This window comes from Balaenoptera physalus (assembly GCF_965194825.1).
Source record: "Balaenoptera physalus genome assembly, chromosome: 14".
In the NCBI taxonomy this organism is placed as follows: domain Eukaryota; kingdom Metazoa; phylum Chordata; class Mammalia; order Artiodactyla; family Balaenopteridae; genus Balaenoptera; species Balaenoptera physalus.
In genome coordinates, this window is record NC_138893.1 from 2,104,072 (window position 1) to 2,122,916 (window position 18,845).

Below are 18,845 nucleotides of genomic sequence, written 5' to 3' on the forward strand. Positions count from 1 at the left end.
AAACCTTTAATGCCTACATAGGTGTGTTTTAAGCACTTTATCTAAAACCAAGTTGCATCTTCCCTGAAAGAGGAACAGTTGAGTTTTCCCGTGAAACAGATAATTTCCACAGAATTTAAAAGATGGAAGGCCAGCTGCTCCCTGACATACGCACAAAGTTGAAGAGTGGCTGAGAGATCCTTATTTCCTATAGGTTCACCTGTTAGAAACACAAACTGGGACAACTATCCCTTTCATGTGGATGTTTAGGACTTCGTTACATGGACATATGCCAACCTGATTTAATGCCCCTCCTCGAGCACTGTGCGTGAACCATACCTATGTTTTTATGCATCTAGGAGCCTGTTTAATTATACCAGCTACAGCGTCCTCATTCCCCTTCTCTCTGCAGACTCATCATCACACCAGACGCAATGTCCTTTGCAGCAAAACCCCCCAAATTCACTGATGAAGACATTAGGTTTGAGACTTCCCTGGAGGTCCATTGGCAAAAGAATCCGCCTTCCACTGCAGGGGTATGGGTTCGATCCCTGGTCGGGGAACTAAGATTCCCACGTGCCGTGGGGCAACTAAGACCTGACACAGCCAAAAATAAAATAAAACAAAATAAATAAATAAATTTATATATATATATATGACATTAGGTTTTAGAAAGACCCAATATAACTTGTTGAAATGCTCTAAGACTAACAAATATTTGAAGGATTAAAGCAGTCTGCTATCTATTATGTATGTCGTCTATAATTAAATGCCCAGAAGAGTAGGGAGGTGTTTGGAAGAACCACTCAAGGAGAATGCATAATAACAACAAAAGGAGAAAAAAAAAAAAAAAAAGAGCAAGACAGGGTAAGAAGACTATCTTCCAATCCACATCAGACTAGCTTTATACTAACGTGATTGGTTCCACTGCTGACTGTACTGGGCAGCCTCTAAAAGGACACCCAATGATCCCCACCTCCTTGCATTCATGCCCTTGTGTGATCCCCTCCCCTTGAATATGGGCTGGACATAATGCCCCACATCTAACAAACAGACCTAGGCAAAAGTGACGGGATTTCAACTCTGAGATTAGTTTACCAAAGGACTGTGGCTCCTGGCTGGCTCACACACTGTGAGGGAAGTCAACTGCCATGCTGGAGCTGGCCTGTGGAGAAGCCCATGCGGCTGGCCAAGGAACCAGGGAGGTCAAGGTCAACGGCAACAAGGAAGGAGGCCGTCAGCCCAACAGCCCAGGAGCAGAGAAGTGAGCTCAGAAGTAGATTCTAGCCCTAGAGAGCTTTGAGATGACTTAGGGCCTGCCGGGCACCCTGACTACAGCTTTGAGAGACCCCAAGCCAGACACACCTAGCTAAGCCTTACCCAGACTCCTGACCTACACAAACTGTGAATGAGAAATGCTTTAAGATGGGAAATATGGGGTAATTCGTTACACAACAATAGAGAGCTAGTACACTAATCTTTTAACATGGAATACGTTGACATATTTTTGTGTGACAATGAAATAAATTCTGTGAAACAAGGTGCTAAATACCAGTTTTAACTGTGCCTGGAAATTAGATTAATTTCTGCTGAGAAGTTGACAAGCCAATGGAAGAATGCTTTATGCAACTGCCTAAATCCTGAAATAACTGCCTATAAAATAGATCTTTTCTTTTTGGGGGGTATCCATAGAAATTTCCAAGAATACTACACAACAATATAAGCATCCCTTTCAGGATGGAAGGGGCAAAGTAAAATATAAGCTTATCAAGTAAGGCTGACTTTATGTTCTATCTCCTCTAAGCAACTAGAGGAAGAAGGGCCAATCTTACTCATCTCTTTATCACCTCCACGGTACCTTGTATGTACTAATAAATATTGGTTGAAGTGAATTGAATAAAAGTTTGCAGTCAAAAGGCCTATATTTAAAAATAGAAATGTTAAGAGCAATATTATATTATGTCCTCCGCTACCGCAGAATTCCAAGCCTCGTGTCTCTTGTCCTCCTCTCACCTTCTCAAGGGCCGTGGCACGGCTGACTAGTTACACAACGGTGCTGCCTACATATACAATCTACAGGTCCTGTAGATACACAATCCTCTAGCCCTCATGGCCAAGATCAAAGCAAGGCTTCTCTTTCCTTAAAAAGAGAGAAAAAAGGCAGAAAATAGCCTTTAAAAATTAATACTGGGCTTCCCTGGTGGCGCAGTAGTTAAGAATCTGCCTGCCAATGCAGGGGACACGGGTTCGAGCCCCGGTCTGGGAAGATCCCACGTGCCGCGGAGCAACTGGGCCCGTGAGCCACAACTACTGAGCCTGCGCATCTGGAGCCTGTGCTCCGCAACGGGAGAGGCCATGACAGTGAGAGGCCCGCGCACCGCGATGAAGAGTGGCCCCCGCTCGCCACAGCTGGAGAAAGCCTTCGCACAGAAACGAAGACCCAACACAGCCAAAAATTAATTAATTAATTAATTAATTAAAAAAAAATTAAGGCCAAAAAAAAAAAAAGAATTAAGGCAACTGAGGTATCTCAATATTCTGTCATGCTGAGAATGGTTTCACTCCACTGTTTCGAGGGGTCATTTAAGGAATTCTGGGGGTCAGAAATGATTTGAACACCTGCTTGGCTGTCTACTGAATTACTGATCTAGTAACATCCAAAATGTGGAGTGAGAAATAGGACCTATAACTGTAAAGAAAAAAAACAGAGCCTACTGATAATTTTAAAAGACACTACCATGTGTGTGATTCATACCACTTGCATTAGGAAAAACATCTTCAGCCTTTTTACTAGAACCTCCTTCTTGCCTGCCCAAATAGTTGGGGATGCATATTTTACAACCCAATGCATTGTTGCTGAATATACATTCAGCCCCCAGGAGCACAGAACACGATTAGACTGTTATGGAGAATGTGCACAAGAAACAGAAAGGAACAGATTATCTCACTTAAGACATACAGAATTCAATTATTTTCTGTATTTATAACCCATGTACACTAGATTTTGGAATAATTTGGTGAGGAGCCTGAGTACTACAGCAGTACTTTCATCTGAATTCTAGCCATCTGATACACACTGTGGGATTAACCCAAAGCAAAAGGATTTAATGGCCCAGCAGGCAGCCTCTATTTTGAAGATCCTTCTTCTAAGATTCCCCAGCCATTCTGGCTGGAACTCTAGCCCTTTACATCCTTCTTTCTGCTGATGCTTTCTGCTTTTTGAAAGAACCTGGCATCACACATCTCAAAGGAGTTAGCCTGGAATACACTCCTTACCACCACCAAAAGAGGAAAAGGAGGAGATGACAAGGGGGTGAAACCCATTTCCAGATTCGGGGTGTTCTGAAAAATAAGAACTAGGAGAGGCTATTTTTAAATGGCGGGAAAGGGAGGGTATTTACAATAAATTCAATGCTGTGCACATTGAGCACATCAACACAGGTTTCCCAGAGGTTGCATCATGAAAGGGGAGGGACCTGGGAAGCACCAGGTCTGCACTTTCTTCGGCACACTGAGATGGGACATCTGGAATGCAGGTTTGGTCTCTTGACTCCCATCTCTTTTCATTTTGTTGTGGCTGATGGAAGAAATGCCCCCTTAGGGTCCTTTAAGACCCAAATAGAACAGAGCAGAATGGGCTTGAGGGTGACTCCTTCACAGTGACTGGAAACCTCAAACATGAATCAAAAACTCTGAACCTAAACACAAGAAAAATCTCTCAGGACAGATGGAGAACCAGGAAGTTTAACTCAATTTAAATTGATAATTTTCTTAGTTATCGTTTTTTCAAACAATAGTTAGTAACCCAATGACTCAACCAATAAATTACTTAGTAAGGGACTATTAACAGTCTTAGCACCAGGACAGACTTCATGGAGACAATAAAGTTAGGATTTGGTCTCGGACCAGAAAGGACAGGGTCGGTAACTAGCATCTGCTAAAGGCCTGGGTCTTCTATTAGCCAGGCCAGGGTTTGGGACTTTATGCCCATGCAAGTCTCATTTGAGAATCACAGCCCAGCAAGATGAGCCTACTTCACAGATAAGGAAACAGAGACCCCAGAAAAATTAAGTAACAGACCAAGATGACGTGCAGCTACTACCAATCAGAGTACATATGCACATGTGGTTCTACCAAGCTTGGAGACTAAGAGTTTATACTCTAAACAGAAAGAAAAATCACACACGTGAAATTACTAATCAGCACTGCCTCTAGGTTCACGTCCAACCTGACCAGCTAGACAACCCGAGGTCTGGCTTCAGTCTACCTCATTGCCCACCACAGCCCTGCTCCCTTGCCGAATGCAGACCGCACCCAATACTGGAACGTCCTGCCTTCCTACCTGCCTATGGCTTCTTCTGCCAAGGATTTCCCCTTCTCTCACTCTCACTCCTCAAAAATCTCCACCCGTGAAAGGCCAAAGTATTTTCAAGGGTCTGCTCACAAGCCCCCTTCGGCAGGGCGCCTTCAGCATGGCTTCAGGCCACCTCCCCACTCACACACTTCCTTCTTCCCACATCTTGATACCTGTCCCCTTCCTGACTGTGGGCCCCAACTTGCACGTCCGTCCATTCCTTCCATCCCTCCAGACTCTGGAGCTCTGGCTGGAGAAAATGGTGAGGGTTTTGTCCACCGGGCTGCCTGGGCTCCTCCCTTTGCTGCCCCTTTAGGACTAATAGGTTCCTTTTGCTTCATTACAGAAAATGGGCCAAATATGAGAAAGTTTTCAAAACTGTAATATTCCAAAGCTTTCCTCCAGAGAGTGCAAGGTGGCAGCCCGTGGGCCACATCTAGACTGAAGACATGTTGCGTTTGGCCCACAGTGTTTTTTTTTTTTTTACATTGTACGGAACTGCCAACTAAAACCACACAAAAATCTGGCTTTCTGGCACGTCTCTTGAAAAAATGGAAAGATAGGGCAACAGCAAATGACACTGCTGCCCGCAATGTTCGACGGGACCTGAGAAGCAACAGCCAGACGAGTCACGTGCCCCCTGGTTCTCCCAAGCGTCACTCTGCCTCCCAGCCCTGGCTCCATCCACTTTGGCCTCCCTGCCCGGCCCACACCTGTGCCTCTGCTCCAGGTTCCTTTCCCTCCTCGTCAGTGGAAGACACCATACAGGAGGTGGTTTCTGAACAGGATACAGCAGTTGTGCTATTTTTTACTTCACAGAGAAAAACCTCAGCAAATTTTACACCCCTTTTCGGATACAACCCCTAATTCCTCGACCTGTCAGCAGGACGGCACGAGGCGTCTGCCGTCTGTGTTCTGGAATCAAGACAGCTCGAGCTCCCATTCAGTCTCTGTCATTTACCTGATGAGTGAACTTAGAAACCTACACAGGTTACCTAGCCTCTCAGGTTGCCCTCCTGCAAAACGAGATGACCCTAGAACCTACCTCATAGTACTGTGGTTGTAGGGAGTAAACAAAAGGTCCATGTGAAGCTGTCGGCACCTAGTTTTACTACTAACTTTATTAAAATCATTTTAGACCAGGGGTCAGGCAAACGTTTACTGTAAAGGGCCAGATAGTAAACACATGAGGCTCTGTGCGTCACAGTCTCTGTCGCAACTACTCAGCTCTGCCACGATAGTGTGAAAGCTGCCAGAGACCATTTGTAAACAGGTGGCTGTGTGCCAATAAAACTTTATTGACAAAACAGGCAGTGGGCCAGATTTGGCCTATAGGCCTTAGTTTGCGGCTCCGTTTTCTACTTCTCCACAGCCAGCCAGCCAATGTAAATCATTTCTGAAAATGCTACGCAGGTGTCTCAATGGGATCTAAAACAGTAGGTGCCTCCAGTGGGCTTCAGTGGGCATCTCTAACCTGTTTCCGGGATTCACCAAGATTCCGCGCAGCCCAGAAATCATGCCAAAGGGAGAACGCTCCCACCTCCACATCCTACCAAGAAACCCTGTCCCAATCTTCACTGGAATCTCTTTAGCCCTGAGTTCAAAGGCTACTTCTTGCAAAATGCCTCCAGAGACCTTCCTAACAAGATCAGGCACCCCATCCTAGGTCGCTGTATTTTCCCTTCTCCACGCTGACCGCACCACAAAATCACCCATTTATTTAGGATTGTTTGCTTAACCGTGCCTGTGCTCCCCGCGCAGTGAGAAGCCCCACGAAGGCAGCATCTGCCTGGTTTCCTACCTGTCTCTCCAGGGCCCAGCGCGGCGGCACACAGACGCCGCTCAGGAGGCAGCGAACCGAAGGGAGACGCCTGGTGCCCCCCGTGGGCTGCTGGGATTTAAAGCGCCCGTGCAAACACTTTACTGAGCAGGTGCTTGGTATTATTACCAAATGACTCGCGTTATCAGTCCACGGCCAATTTGACTGCAAGTTCCTAGACAGCAGGATAGAAGCTTTCAAGAACCATATGCTAAATACATAGATGAAGGACCAAAAGAAACTATTCATAAAGGCTCAGGTAAACAATAGGTCAGTATATAATGAAAATCCCAATTTTAATTCTCAATATATTCTAAATAGGGGGATATGAAGATCACCTGGCAGAATCGAGAATCTGGTGTTTTCAATCCTGCCTGTCAGTCTCACTTAGATGTGACCTTGGGCAAGTTACTTAACACCTCTTTCGGTCTCAGTTGCCTAGTCTATAAAGTGTGGAAATGTCCCAGTACTACCAACCTTAGAGAATTTCTTTGAGAATTAAATGAGTATTTAATTTATATGTTAATATATTTGCAATGCCTGACACATAATAGCTACTCAATAGAAAAAAAATGTAACTTCATTGAAAACACTGTGGGTGAAACTTCTGCAAATGGTTTCGGAAAACAGCAAGTTGGGAAGCTTCCTCTGGGTTGTGCACCTGGAAGAAGGAAGTGTGAATGTGGTTCTAAGACTACAGTGTATGGCGATGGGTTTCCTCCATTTTGGATAAATCAATCAACTTACCTTTTCCTTCTTCCTTTAGAGAGTGAGTAATTTAAGAACAGAAATCTTTATCTGGGTATTAGTCACTGTGTTCACTGTTATATCCCAGTGCAGAGAACCAGCACATAGTAGGCACGCAATAAAAATTTCTGAATGAAAGAAACCATCCATGAATATCAGACGGTAGCAGAAATGCCAATTCTGTTTATCACCAAGGATGCTTTTCTTCAGTCAGTCAATATAAATATCCCTATCAGAGGGCCCTCCTGGCTCCAGGAAAGAATTTGGAAATGAGGGTAATAAAGGTGAGATCCAGAGGGGACCCTGAATATCAAAGCCTGGTTTCTGTGTAATCACTCACCCTTTGGTAAGTATCTCATCATTAGAATAAAAACCATACACTCCATTAGTGACTTTCTAAAAGTGATATCCCACAGAGGCACCAACTACTGGTGTAAGACAGGGCACTGGAACGACCCGCCTGAACACACCCATGGGAAACACTTGCCTACTTTCCTCAGACTATAACCTCAAGAGAGCAGCCCTTCCCCCAAAGCAGCAGACCACTGTGCTTGAAGGACTGGTTTCTGGTTCTACTTGTCACCCACTAGCTCTGAGCACATGCCCAAGATTTTTCTGAGCCTTAGTCTCTGCATCTGTTAAATAGAGGGGGCTGGACTTGTTCTCTTGAATATCCTGTGAGTCTATTAAAGCGTCCATGGCACATCAGCCAGGAGCCTTTTTCTGAGATAACCACGGCAAGTCTTCTTGGTTATCGCGATCAACAGTGCCAAGAGCGTCTGGCCAGTCCCGCCTACAAGCACACATGTCTGATGGCAGAGGCAGAGGGACCGGCTGCACCCATGGACAGGCTATCGTTCCAGCCAGGAGAAGGTCCCAGAACATCAGAACAACCTGCTCTGCATCGGACGGCTTCACCGCATGTCAGATGCCCTCATTCCACAATGCAAATTTCCAATCAGAATGTCGCCAAAGTTGGGTCGTTACAGAAGGGAAACCGCTAAACCTGGGCCCGTCACTGAGGAAAGTCTGAGGACAAGGTAATGAATGAGAACATTTTTATTCCCTGGTACAATATCTGGCTAGTTTGCTTTTTTTCCCAATGGTACTCAGAGCTGAGCTCAAACTAGATGACGGCAAGCAAAACTTGGACTAAAGGGAAAACGGTATTCTGTCAAAATGATTTCCATCTCCAATGTTCCACAGGGAGCTTGGAGCAGGCCTAGTGACAAGTAACTGGATGGTAACTTGGCCTGTTATCTCTGTAGTATGCAAGGCTTCCTTTGTGAGAATAACACACACACACAACACACAACTCCATATATACATATCTGTATATACATACACACACACACTTTAATATGTACGTATATGTACATATTTTTAAACATATTCGTCCTTTAAGAAGAACACACAGAATTATCAAGATTAAATTATTCGCACTTACTTCTTTGTCTCCAGTAATACCGTGTTCTTTTGTGCTGGTAAAACAACATGTGCTTTAATTAGCAAATATCTGTAAATAATTTATTTGCTTTCAAATATAACAGAACAATGGGGTCGATTTTCACATACATTTGCCCAGCACACATGCTGGGTCTTAAGCCAGACTCTCCCATTGTTCAATAACTACATCAAGCTGTCCAACTCTTGCTGCCCTCCGTGGTGGAGGGGTGGGATAGGGGGCTAGAAACCCAAGTTCCTTCCAGAAGCCACATCCCATTTTGCAAGACCCTAGAAGGCAAGCACATAGCACTGTCCAGTCCAAGCTACAACAAACTCTTATGATCTCCAACCCTGGAGCCTTCTGCGAGGAACATGGAAGAGTGCCAGAGCGAAGGGCGTTGGAGTAATGGCTGCTGGATGCAGGCGCTCTGCTGCCCCCTTGCCCCCCAACAGTGTGAACCCCAAAACATAAGGCACAAAGTGTGAGGCCCGTGAATCACAAAACCTCATCTAGGCTCTGCAGGGTTAAAACTGGGCGCTGCGCGTGCAGTGCAAAGAAAGATGTTAAATCAAATGAGAATGACTGCTCTAAGACTGGAGGCACTATTATTTTGAATAAGATTGAAAAGGCCAGAAAAAGCAATTCAAAAACATTTCAATTATGTATTTCCCAGAACTACATCTTTGAGCAACTAATGCAAATGTTACCACCACAATAAAACGTCTTCCCACATAAAAGCATATAAAACAGGTTAAACAGCATATACTTTATATATCATATGCATATTTTTGACTATTAATAAAAAATTCAAAATCTATGTATGCTTTACTCTCCTGAGCAATACAGTAATTATGATTAAAGGACAGGCAGCACAAAAAAGAGCCAATTTATCTTACTCGTGCCCAGGAATACTATTGTGTAACTAAGCAACTAAAGACAAAATATGGTCTAATTAATTCACTCCTATGCTTATTTAAAAGACACAATTAGAACATTTTTATTTTCCAGCCTGCACAGTAGCTCAACATGCTTGAGGGTGTACAAAGCAAAGCCTATTATTCTCAAAGACAAGAGTTTAATGTTTAGTGCCACTGATCCGGCTTGGAACTCAACTCTGGGGAGGAGGGATGTGAATCTCAGCCCGGGTGTGCTGGAGTCATGAGAAAGGAAAGGTGGGGAGAGGGGAGATGGTTATGGGGCCACCAGACTGACTAGCAACACGTGGTTTCTACCCCCAGGTTTTCTCTCTGTTCAAGGATGGAGACGGGACCCTGAACTTGATGTTCATGTGTGTAAGGACACCCACCACTGTGCGTCGATTCATACAGCCACCAAGATCCTACAGAAAATTCATGCAGTTAAACCACACGTCCCAGTCTGTGTGATAAATGTCAAATATCCATCTTTAACGCTGTTAACGGTGCATCTGATTTTAAAAGCAGAATTAATTTACGCAAGTGTGTACTGGAGACTGATGCCATTAGCATGATTCTAAAGCACCCTTTCAATACTCATCATCACCTGCATGTTTGAAATGTTGTGTTGTCAGTACGGATGCTGACTGTCCAGGATGTGAGCCACGCTCTTTGAAGGCCAAGGCCCAGGTTCTCATCTCCAGGAAGCCAGCAAGGATCATGGTGTGGCTAGAAAAAGCCATCCTCGTGTGAGGGCACAGGAGCAGATTTTTCAAGAAATGCAGGAATCCATGACCACATTTCTGAGAGGCGAATGAATCCTTAAGCCAACAATCAATACATTTATTTTAAATTTATTTAAAAGCCAAGCCAACGGGTAATCACTAGCTGCAATATTATTCCGAGCAGAAGATGGCAAATATCCAACCACCCTGGCTATAAAACATGACAAGCAAATCCATTTGATTCCAGCAATTATATTCTGGATATTGGTTAAAACTAGACTTTGATAAATGAGCCTGAGTCATGTATCACTAGATGCCACTATGAACAATGGTATGCTTTATTAATAATTAACAGCGAAGTATTTACATGTATGGACTCGTGCACTTCATAAAAATAACATTTCCTTAGTATGTGCCTGACACTCTAAATGTCAAGACAGGTTTTAATTGATTACAATTTTGACTTGCTATCAAACATGTGGCCTCGTCAAGACCATCAGTCTGAAAAACACGCTAGTTCGCCAGAACTGCCAACCAACACTCAGGTGAGAAGTGACTCCTCTTCCCTGAAGTCCCATCTTTCCACAGACTGCCACCCCAAAGCCCTGACTTTTTTTTTTAAACAATCTTTATTTATTTGTTTTTAATACAATTTTTTTTTGCCACCCCGTGCAGCTTGTGGGATCCTAGTTCCCCGACCAGGGATTGAACCCAGGCCCTTGGAAGTGAAAGCTCAGAGTCCAAACCACTGGACCGCCAGGGAATTCCCCCAAAACCCTGACTTTTTATGGGCTGATGGCTGAAGACTGGAAACATGCTCAAAAAGATGGAGATGCTGGCTCTCGCCTGATTATTCAGTCCCAAATAGTCACTAATTTCTTTGGCGAGTTCTCCTAAAAAAAAAAAAAAAAACTTTTGTGCTTTTTCAGAGCCTATGGTGCAAAATGGTATGGATTTTAGAAGAGAAAGAAATGTGAGGTGGGCTGCTGGAGCTGGCCCACAGGTGAATGACCCTCTGCCAGAAAGAAGGAAATTGGGCCAAGCTTAAGGAAAGCAGGCTGTGGGGAAGCAGTCATTTTAATCATGTCATTCAGTCATTCAATAGATACTTGATGAATGCACTGACTGCTCTGGGGAGACCCAGAGGTGAGTAAGGCACAACCCTCTGCTTCTGAGACCAGCACTGCAGTGGGGAGGGGGAAGAGGGAGTGACAAGCACAGGAAAAGCACACAGATAACCATCCCAGGAAGCACCATGTGAAAACTACCTGGGAGATTAAAACCAAACACTGGACTGTAAGCCCCCTGAGGGCAGGGATACTTGTCTGTTTTGTTCAATGCTGGATGTCGGGGCCTAGAACAGGCTCTGGCACAAAATAGGTGCTCTATAAATATGCCTGGAGTGAATAAGACCTCAAAGGTGAAGACAGTACTTCATAGTTTCCAGAAAGATTGCGAAAGGCTACAAATAAATAGTGACCTTAGTTAATCTCCACTTTAACTAAGGGATGCAGATAAGAGTCTGACAGCTTTTCTGTGACCAGTGTCTATCTATGGGGGTAGACTAAGAGTTTTTTGAGGGCTGGGCCATTCTCCTGTATCTCAGTACCCCACTGTCCAGCACCTAGTAGGTCTTCAATCAGCAGCTGAGGAGTTGAACACATGCCTTTTCCAAAAACATACAGATAGTGACCCTTCCTTTGAAAACGTATTGCATTTACTGTCAGCACAATTCACCAATGTGTTACACCTTATATTGCTTTTACATTTTTAAAAAACATGTGTTGATCTCATCTCTCTATCAAGATTGATAAGCTTCTTGAGAAAGAAGGCAACATCATGAATTGTTTCACATCCATCTCTGTACCTAGCAAAGCACGGAGCACATAGCTAGCACTCAGCAAGTAGCTTTTATTAACTCACGATAGATGAAACCAGCATTGGCTGGAATGGGGAACTTAACCATACAAAATACAACTTAGTATATATTCTACTGATTCTCAAATTTTAACACCCTAGGCTCAATGCTGAAACAGAATTTTGTACATGTAAAGGTTTTTGACGTATTAACGTTAAAGTATTTCTTCTATTACTGGATCTTGCTCCAAAGCCAAGTAAGAAAGACAAAAAGGTACACAGTCACATTTCTTATTTCGGATCAACTCCATAGACCAGGGGTCAGCAAACTTTTTCTGTAAAGGGCCAAAGAGTAAATATTTTCCACTGTGTGGGCCATATGGTCACTGTCACAACCATTCAACTCTGACACTGTAGCCTGAGAGCAGCTATAAACAATACATAAACAGTCTATGTTCCAGTAAAACTTTATTTACAAAAGCAGACAGTGGGCCAGATTTGGCCCTTCGGCCTTAGTTTGCTGATACTTGTCACAGTCTAATAAACTCTCTCCATGTAATTCATTAGTTCTCACCCTAGTTCTAAAGGGCCTGCCAGGGAGAGAGTAAAGATATTCCTTCTCTTAGCTTAAGATCATTACTAAAAATAAACGATAACTATTATAACAGCATCCATCATTTGCTGAGCTCGCATGTATAGGTACGAGGCTGGTTGCCAGGACCTTTTCATTATTATTACTAATTCTCTTGGCAAAGTAGAAGCCATTAAATCCATTTGACAGATGAAGAAACTGAGGCTTAGAAAAGTTAAAGAAATTGTGCAAGGCTAGTGAGGACACTGAAGAGATCTCAGAAACTTCTAAAAAAAAAAAATCAGCTCATGGAAACAGACCAGAGACCCAGTGAGTGGCCACCCACAGGCAGAGCAAGGCCAGTCCAGCACCTCCTGAATTTCAGAATGTGTCTGTGATACAATCAGGTGATCTTCTAAAAAGTCCTGCTGATCCAGTTGACAGCATATTTCAATACTAAAATGTAAATCCTTAAGGAGCCTTTTATAATGGCAACATTGCTAAATCCACCATATGGATGAAAGCCAGCCTGATCTGGGGGGACCTGAACTGGCTATATGTTCTAGTAAACTAACCTAGATGCTGCCCTCTCATAGAGAAAAGCTTTCTTTAGGAAGGTCCATGGTAGTGGTCTCAAACTTTAACGAGAACAATAATACTAATATTAATGATAATAATAAATGAGTCAACCATTACTGGAGACTCTACTATGTGCCCACCTCAGTTGTAAGCACTTTACATGTATTAACTCCTTTAATCCTGAAAATAATCCTGGGAAGTAGGTACCATATTTCCATTTTACAGATGAGAAAACCGAGGCACAGAGTTTAAAACTCGCCCAAGATCCACACAGCTAGAGCAAGACTATTTAAAATGCAGAATCCTGGACCCCAATTCCAGAGATTCTAAATAAATTAATTCCAGTAGGGGCTCGTGAATATGCATTTTTAACAATTTTTGACTGGATAGTGAGGCTGGTGATAGTCAAACCACTGTTAGAAACCCTGGCTGCATACTAGAATCTGTAATGCCCAGATATGCTTGATATTGACTCCCTGACATCACTGACTTACTCATCCACACTCACTGTTGCAGGGGACCAGCAAGCTTTCTTGTAGAATCCAGCCCATGATCCGTCAGGCTGAAACCCAACCTTGTACATCCACCTATTTTTAAGAGCGTATATTGCCTAGAGATTAAGCACTTGGCAATCTGAAAATGAATGTAATCAGAAGTTACCCAGTAACAGAACCAATTACCCGCCTACTTTGCCATCTTCCTCCTCTGAAGAGCTACTGGCTGAATATGGCAATTGTAGGTAATTACTGAAGACACTTAACTCCTTGCATATGGCCCTGCTCTTCACTCAAGACTGTATCATGATTAGGCCCAGAAGCCTCCACACAGACATAAAAGTTATCATGTTTCTTACTTATAAATTAAGAATATCTAAAATAAAGACCCTCATAATCATAACTCTTTTCTATTTATTTTACAGTTATAAAGTAATTTTGCCCATAATAATGCCTCTTGATATTTATAACAATCCCCAGTCAGCCTTACTATTGTTCCCATTTTGCAGCTGAAGAAACTGAGGTTCAGAGTGTTTACAGTTATCCAAGGTCAAACAAATAGGAAGTTGTAGAATCAAGATGTGACTCTCTGGAATGCTTTTCCTCCACACCAGCTGCCAGCACTGTTAAGTACGTGTAGGCAGCAGTGATGTAAGCAGGCCAGACATTATCCTAATTATTTAAACTAGTAATAAATTGTTAATGATTATTAATAATGGTATTAAAATGTAACTGTTATTGTTCTATGACACTGGCTAGGATTAACTGAACTTTATAGAATAAGAATGATTCTGCTACCTAAATATCTGGTGACCTTTAGCAAAGCTGACTAGTCATAGTTCTAAAATGTACAAGGAACTGCCCACATTTAGTACACACTTCTGGAATATAATATGAGGTATTCAAGCTCTAGTTTCAAGGGTAGGTTTCAGCGGGAAAATAAAGCAACCCTAAAGCTTAAGAAGGCCTAGGTTCCAGCCGGCGACCTTTGACAAACCACATAAACTCTTCAAGCCTCTGTCTCCATCTATAAAATGGGCATACAAAGTCCTGCCTTATCTAGCCTGATACAATTAATGCAAAGATCAATAAGAAAATTTCCCTCCCCCACCAAAAAAAAAAAAAAAAAAATGTCCTCTGCAGATCATAGCAAACCGCACAGGGACGCTATTTCTAATCTCGCACAATGATAATTTCCCTGTTTTTAGAACTGATGTCTTTATATTTCAAGAAATCATAAAAAGACAGAATGGTGTTCTTAAACCAAAAAAGCATACGGAGTCCTGGCTGTCCTTTCGAAATGGATGCTGATGTCAGCTCAATCAAGAAATTATTAACCTCCATTTGGTTACTTTAAATAAACTGTACTGGCTGATTAAATGTGCTGAACATTTTCTCCAAGTCACAGTGCGCACCACCACGAAACCTCTCTCTTTCAGTTATTCATTGCAAATGGCAAGTGCATCATTCAAAACTATTTAAAATCAATAATAAAATCATTTCACTGTATATAAACAAGTTAACAGAGTAAGAGAAAACAAAGCAAACGTCTTAATGAGAGGGCCCTGTTGCCCCCTCTAGGTGCCAGCAGTAAATGCTGGTTTCTGCAGGCTCCCCTCCAGAGGAGACTCCTGCTGCTATTCTGCTAATGAATGACTATCTTAGGCCAGGGGGGAAATGACATCACCAGGGTGGAAAACCGATCTGCACTGGGAAACTTTCTACCTGCTTTACATTTGTCATAATTATTTTGCACAATGTAGCCTGTATCTGCATAATTTTGAGGCGTGTCATTATCTCAACTGAAAATTGTTTTAATATGGCTGAATAATTCACAATGACATCAGCCAAAGTCCTAATGAAATATACAACTATAATCATACAGCTAATTACCATCCGTGTTAGCATTAAAAAACAAATCATGCATAATATTAGACGATGTATATGCAGCTGAGGAATATAAATAGAGCCATCTCCCTCTCCAAACCCCCTAGAGTTTACTTTTAAATGGCAAGATTAATTTTCTCAGGTATGGCTCATATAGCAGTGACGAAACGCAAAGATCATTAAAATGGTTCGCTTACATTTCCCCATAATGAATAATATCTTTTTAAAAATCGTGTATTTAAAAATATATCTATTCACTATCATTAGTTCTACCAGATGCAACCTTCGGCTAATGTTTCTTTTATTCTTAAATCAGAATTTACTGTTTAATTACACAACAGAAATTAAAACTGGACCAAGTGGGGTCAATTCAGGGTCTTTAAAAAATATTCCGCTTTCAACTGAAAAAAAAAAAAAAAAAGAGTGTGGCCACAAAATATCCCATAAAACACTGAATAATTTCCTCCTGGGTTCAGTCAGAAGTCTATTAGGCACCAGCTCTTTTCTGGATATTTAATCCTTCCCTTTTCCAGATCACAGGCCATGTTGAAGTAATAAATTTGAAAAGCAAATAATAAGAAATCAGGAGGGGGAGGGGAAGGCAGACAGCTGCGCAGGAAAGTTGGGTCGGGGGAGGGGGCCGAGCCAAACCTTGGGCGGTGCAAAGAGCTCAACCTGTTGGTAGGCTGCAGGATTTTTCACAGCATTTCCAAACAACACCTTTGTAAAATTGCCGGCAGACGTCGGGAAAGGTGAATGTTTAAAACCCAGAGCTGGCCGGGAGGGCGGAGGGGAGGGCGTGTGGGTTGGGAGAGGTGTTCGGGAGGAGGGAGGGGCTTATTTCCGAAGAGGCAGATCCGAGGGCGAACGTTTTGACGAACTCCGGTAATTAACCGGCATAGACCACTGACGGGTAACTCGATCCCGGCGAGGAGGAGTGAACCGAAGGTGCCAAAAGTACAATCAACTCCACCAGACCAAGGAATTCTGGAAGGACTGGCAGGGAGCTTCGAGCTCCGGGATGAGTTAAACGGGGAACCGTTCACTTAACAAAAAGATCCTTACACCTACCTCGACAGCTCGAAAGCCTGGCACAGAGCTAGCTGTCCTCAGAAGTCTGAGTTTGACTGCCCTGCTCTCGCTTGGGCAACACAAAGCCTGGCCAGGCGGCCGCGCGCCCTCCCGCCCCGCCGCGCCGCGGGCACAGCCTCCCCAAAACAGTTCCCCCGGTAGGTACCAGGGCGCTGAGGTCGGTCAGCTGACGAGGGGAGCCCGCAGAACTGCGGTCACACATGAAATGACAGAGCCGAATAGGGGCGGCCGCCCCGGCGACCGGTGACAGCGGGCTCACCTCGGGCGTCCTGCCGGGAGCGCGGCGAGCGCCGCCACGGCCGCCCAGAAACGTGCCGGGGAGGCTCTGTCCCTCTCCACCCTCCCCAGGAGCGCCGTCTGGGCACGGAGGACTCCGGACCCGCAGGGCCAGGGGGCGAGCACACACCCCTCTGCCCTTCCCTCCCCCGTCCGCGTCCCACACATCCCCAAAGATCGCGCTGGAAGGCGTCCACTTTGCGTGGAGTAATTGAAAACTAGAACATCAAATGGCTTGTCCGGGGGGAGGGGGTGGGGACGAGAGATAGTTGTTAATGCTTAACGTGTTTGTGCCGGTTACACGACCGCTTTGAAATCCGCCCGGGCAGATCTGCAAGTTATTTGAATGTATTATTCCAGTACCTGTCATTTATCACTTTATTCAACACGTCTTTGCCAACTCAATAGCTTTTGATCTCACTCTGCCTCCATTTCGTAATTTCCGCCCTCTTAAACATATCAAATGCTTACTTAAAAAAAAAAAAGAAAAGAAAAACGGGAACAATATCGAAACCCACCGAAAGAAATCCACCCATCCCCTACCGAGCCAGACGCGAAGGTAAATTTTCAAAAGGCAAAAAATATAAAAAGCATGTGATGTTCAAGCGGCAATAGCAGGATCACACACACACACACACACACACACACACACGCACACACACACACATATCCTTGAACAAAACCCTTCTCGAACAAGTTATTTGATCTTGACTAAAATCAGCAGTTGGATCTTCTTTGTAAAGCTGACAGCCAAACTCTGACAATGGCAAAATACTCGAGCCCCAGCTAGTGGCGCTACCCCTTTAAAAAAGAAGTCGATCCTGCTCGCCTGCAGAAGTGAATACAGTATTTTCAAGCTTGCCCTGTAATAAGCATTACTACGGGAAAAAATAATAAAGAAAGAAGAGAGGGAGATATAAGTTTACCACCTCGCCATGGTCGCTATTTCTGCCCTGGGGAGTGTCTTCTGGGAGGAAATAAAGTTTAGAGCTGGATAAAAGTTGCCGGCTGGTCCTCTCTTCCCACAACAGCTGGAGCTCCGCTATGCAAATCGGATCCTTTGGCGTACATCTTACAAAGAAAAAGTCGCCAAGGGACAAAATTCTTGGTTTGCCTTCAAGGTGGAATTGAAAAGCCTTGTAGAAAATGTAAGGTCCGTGCAAGCCACACGGTGAGCCGACCCACTGCAGGGGAAAAAAAGCACCAAATAAATAATGTAACCATCAGAGCACAAACGTCTATTCCCAGACACATTTACACACAGACATCCACACTCTTAATACAGAAGAGCCAACAGATATAAAGCTGGGTGGAAAATATAATAGAGCCCACACAAATTTTCTGCCTCCCTTAAAAAAAAAAAAAAAAAAAAAAAACTCCGGGCCCCCCACCTCTCCCTACCTCTCCATCTGAGGCGGTAAAATTACATTATGTATGTATGATCACTGCAGGGATTTTTTTAAACAATAAAAATGATTTGGGGGGATGCAGAGGGTAAAAGTTTGGTGAAAAGTTTGTGGGGGGTGTGGGTGGGTGCAGAGGTGTGGGTGAGCCTGGGGGCTGGGGGGTGCCGGGGGGTGCCGGGATCGGAGGAGCGGAGGAGAGCGAAATACCTGGAGTGAGTTGGGCTCCATCTCGACGTTCTGAATTGATTGAACTCAACATTCTCTCCAAACTTGTTGGCTTGAATGGATTGCATCAGGTCCTGGCAGGGAAAAACATTCTCTGCCTTCAGCCGGCGTAATGTCTCAATATAAAACTAAGCTCTCGCCTCCCCTTCGGCACCAAAATGATTGAAAATGTGTCCTAATATTTCTCTGACGACTCAATTTTCAGCTCCTGTCAAAAATGTGTGGGTTTCCTTCCAAACGTGGGTTGATCAAATTCATAATCGGCAGAAAGGCTCCGTCCGATCTCGGCGGGAAGAGGATGGATCAAGGCAAAAAACATATAGGAAGGTCTGTAAAAATAAATTCTACCCTAAAGGTGTGTGAAGATGAGATCTACCTCTTCCCAATCTCCCTTGTCTAGCGGTTTCATTTGATGAGATTTTTGGAGGAGACGAGAGCTAGCGAGCTCCGCTGTGCATCTGACAGGACCTACT

At 43.8% G+C, this 18,845-nt stretch overlaps 1 protein-coding gene across 3 annotated transcripts in view; it reads right to left on the reverse strand.

The window, feature by feature from the left end:
- ARID5B (AT-rich interaction domain 5B) overlaps positions 1–18,511 on the reverse strand; it is a 188,714-nt gene extending 170,203 nt beyond the window's left edge. The window contains exons 1-2 of one of the 3 annotated variants that reach the window (XM_082425505.1): positions 18,355–18,511; positions 17,671–17,925 (exon numbers count right to left, since the gene is read on the reverse strand). In XM_082425505.1, coding sequence (XP_082281631.1) covers positions 17,671–17,925; positions 18,355–18,375 — 276 coding nt within the window. In that variant the 5' untranslated portion in view covers positions 18,376–18,511. Of the gene's footprint in view, positions 1–16,024; positions 16,043–16,724; positions 16,826–17,670; positions 17,926–18,354 lie in introns of those variants that run through there. The other 2 variants (XM_082425506.1, XM_082425507.1) reach the window with 2 other exon arrangements.
- Between the last annotated feature and the right edge of the window lie 334 nt (positions 18,512–18,845).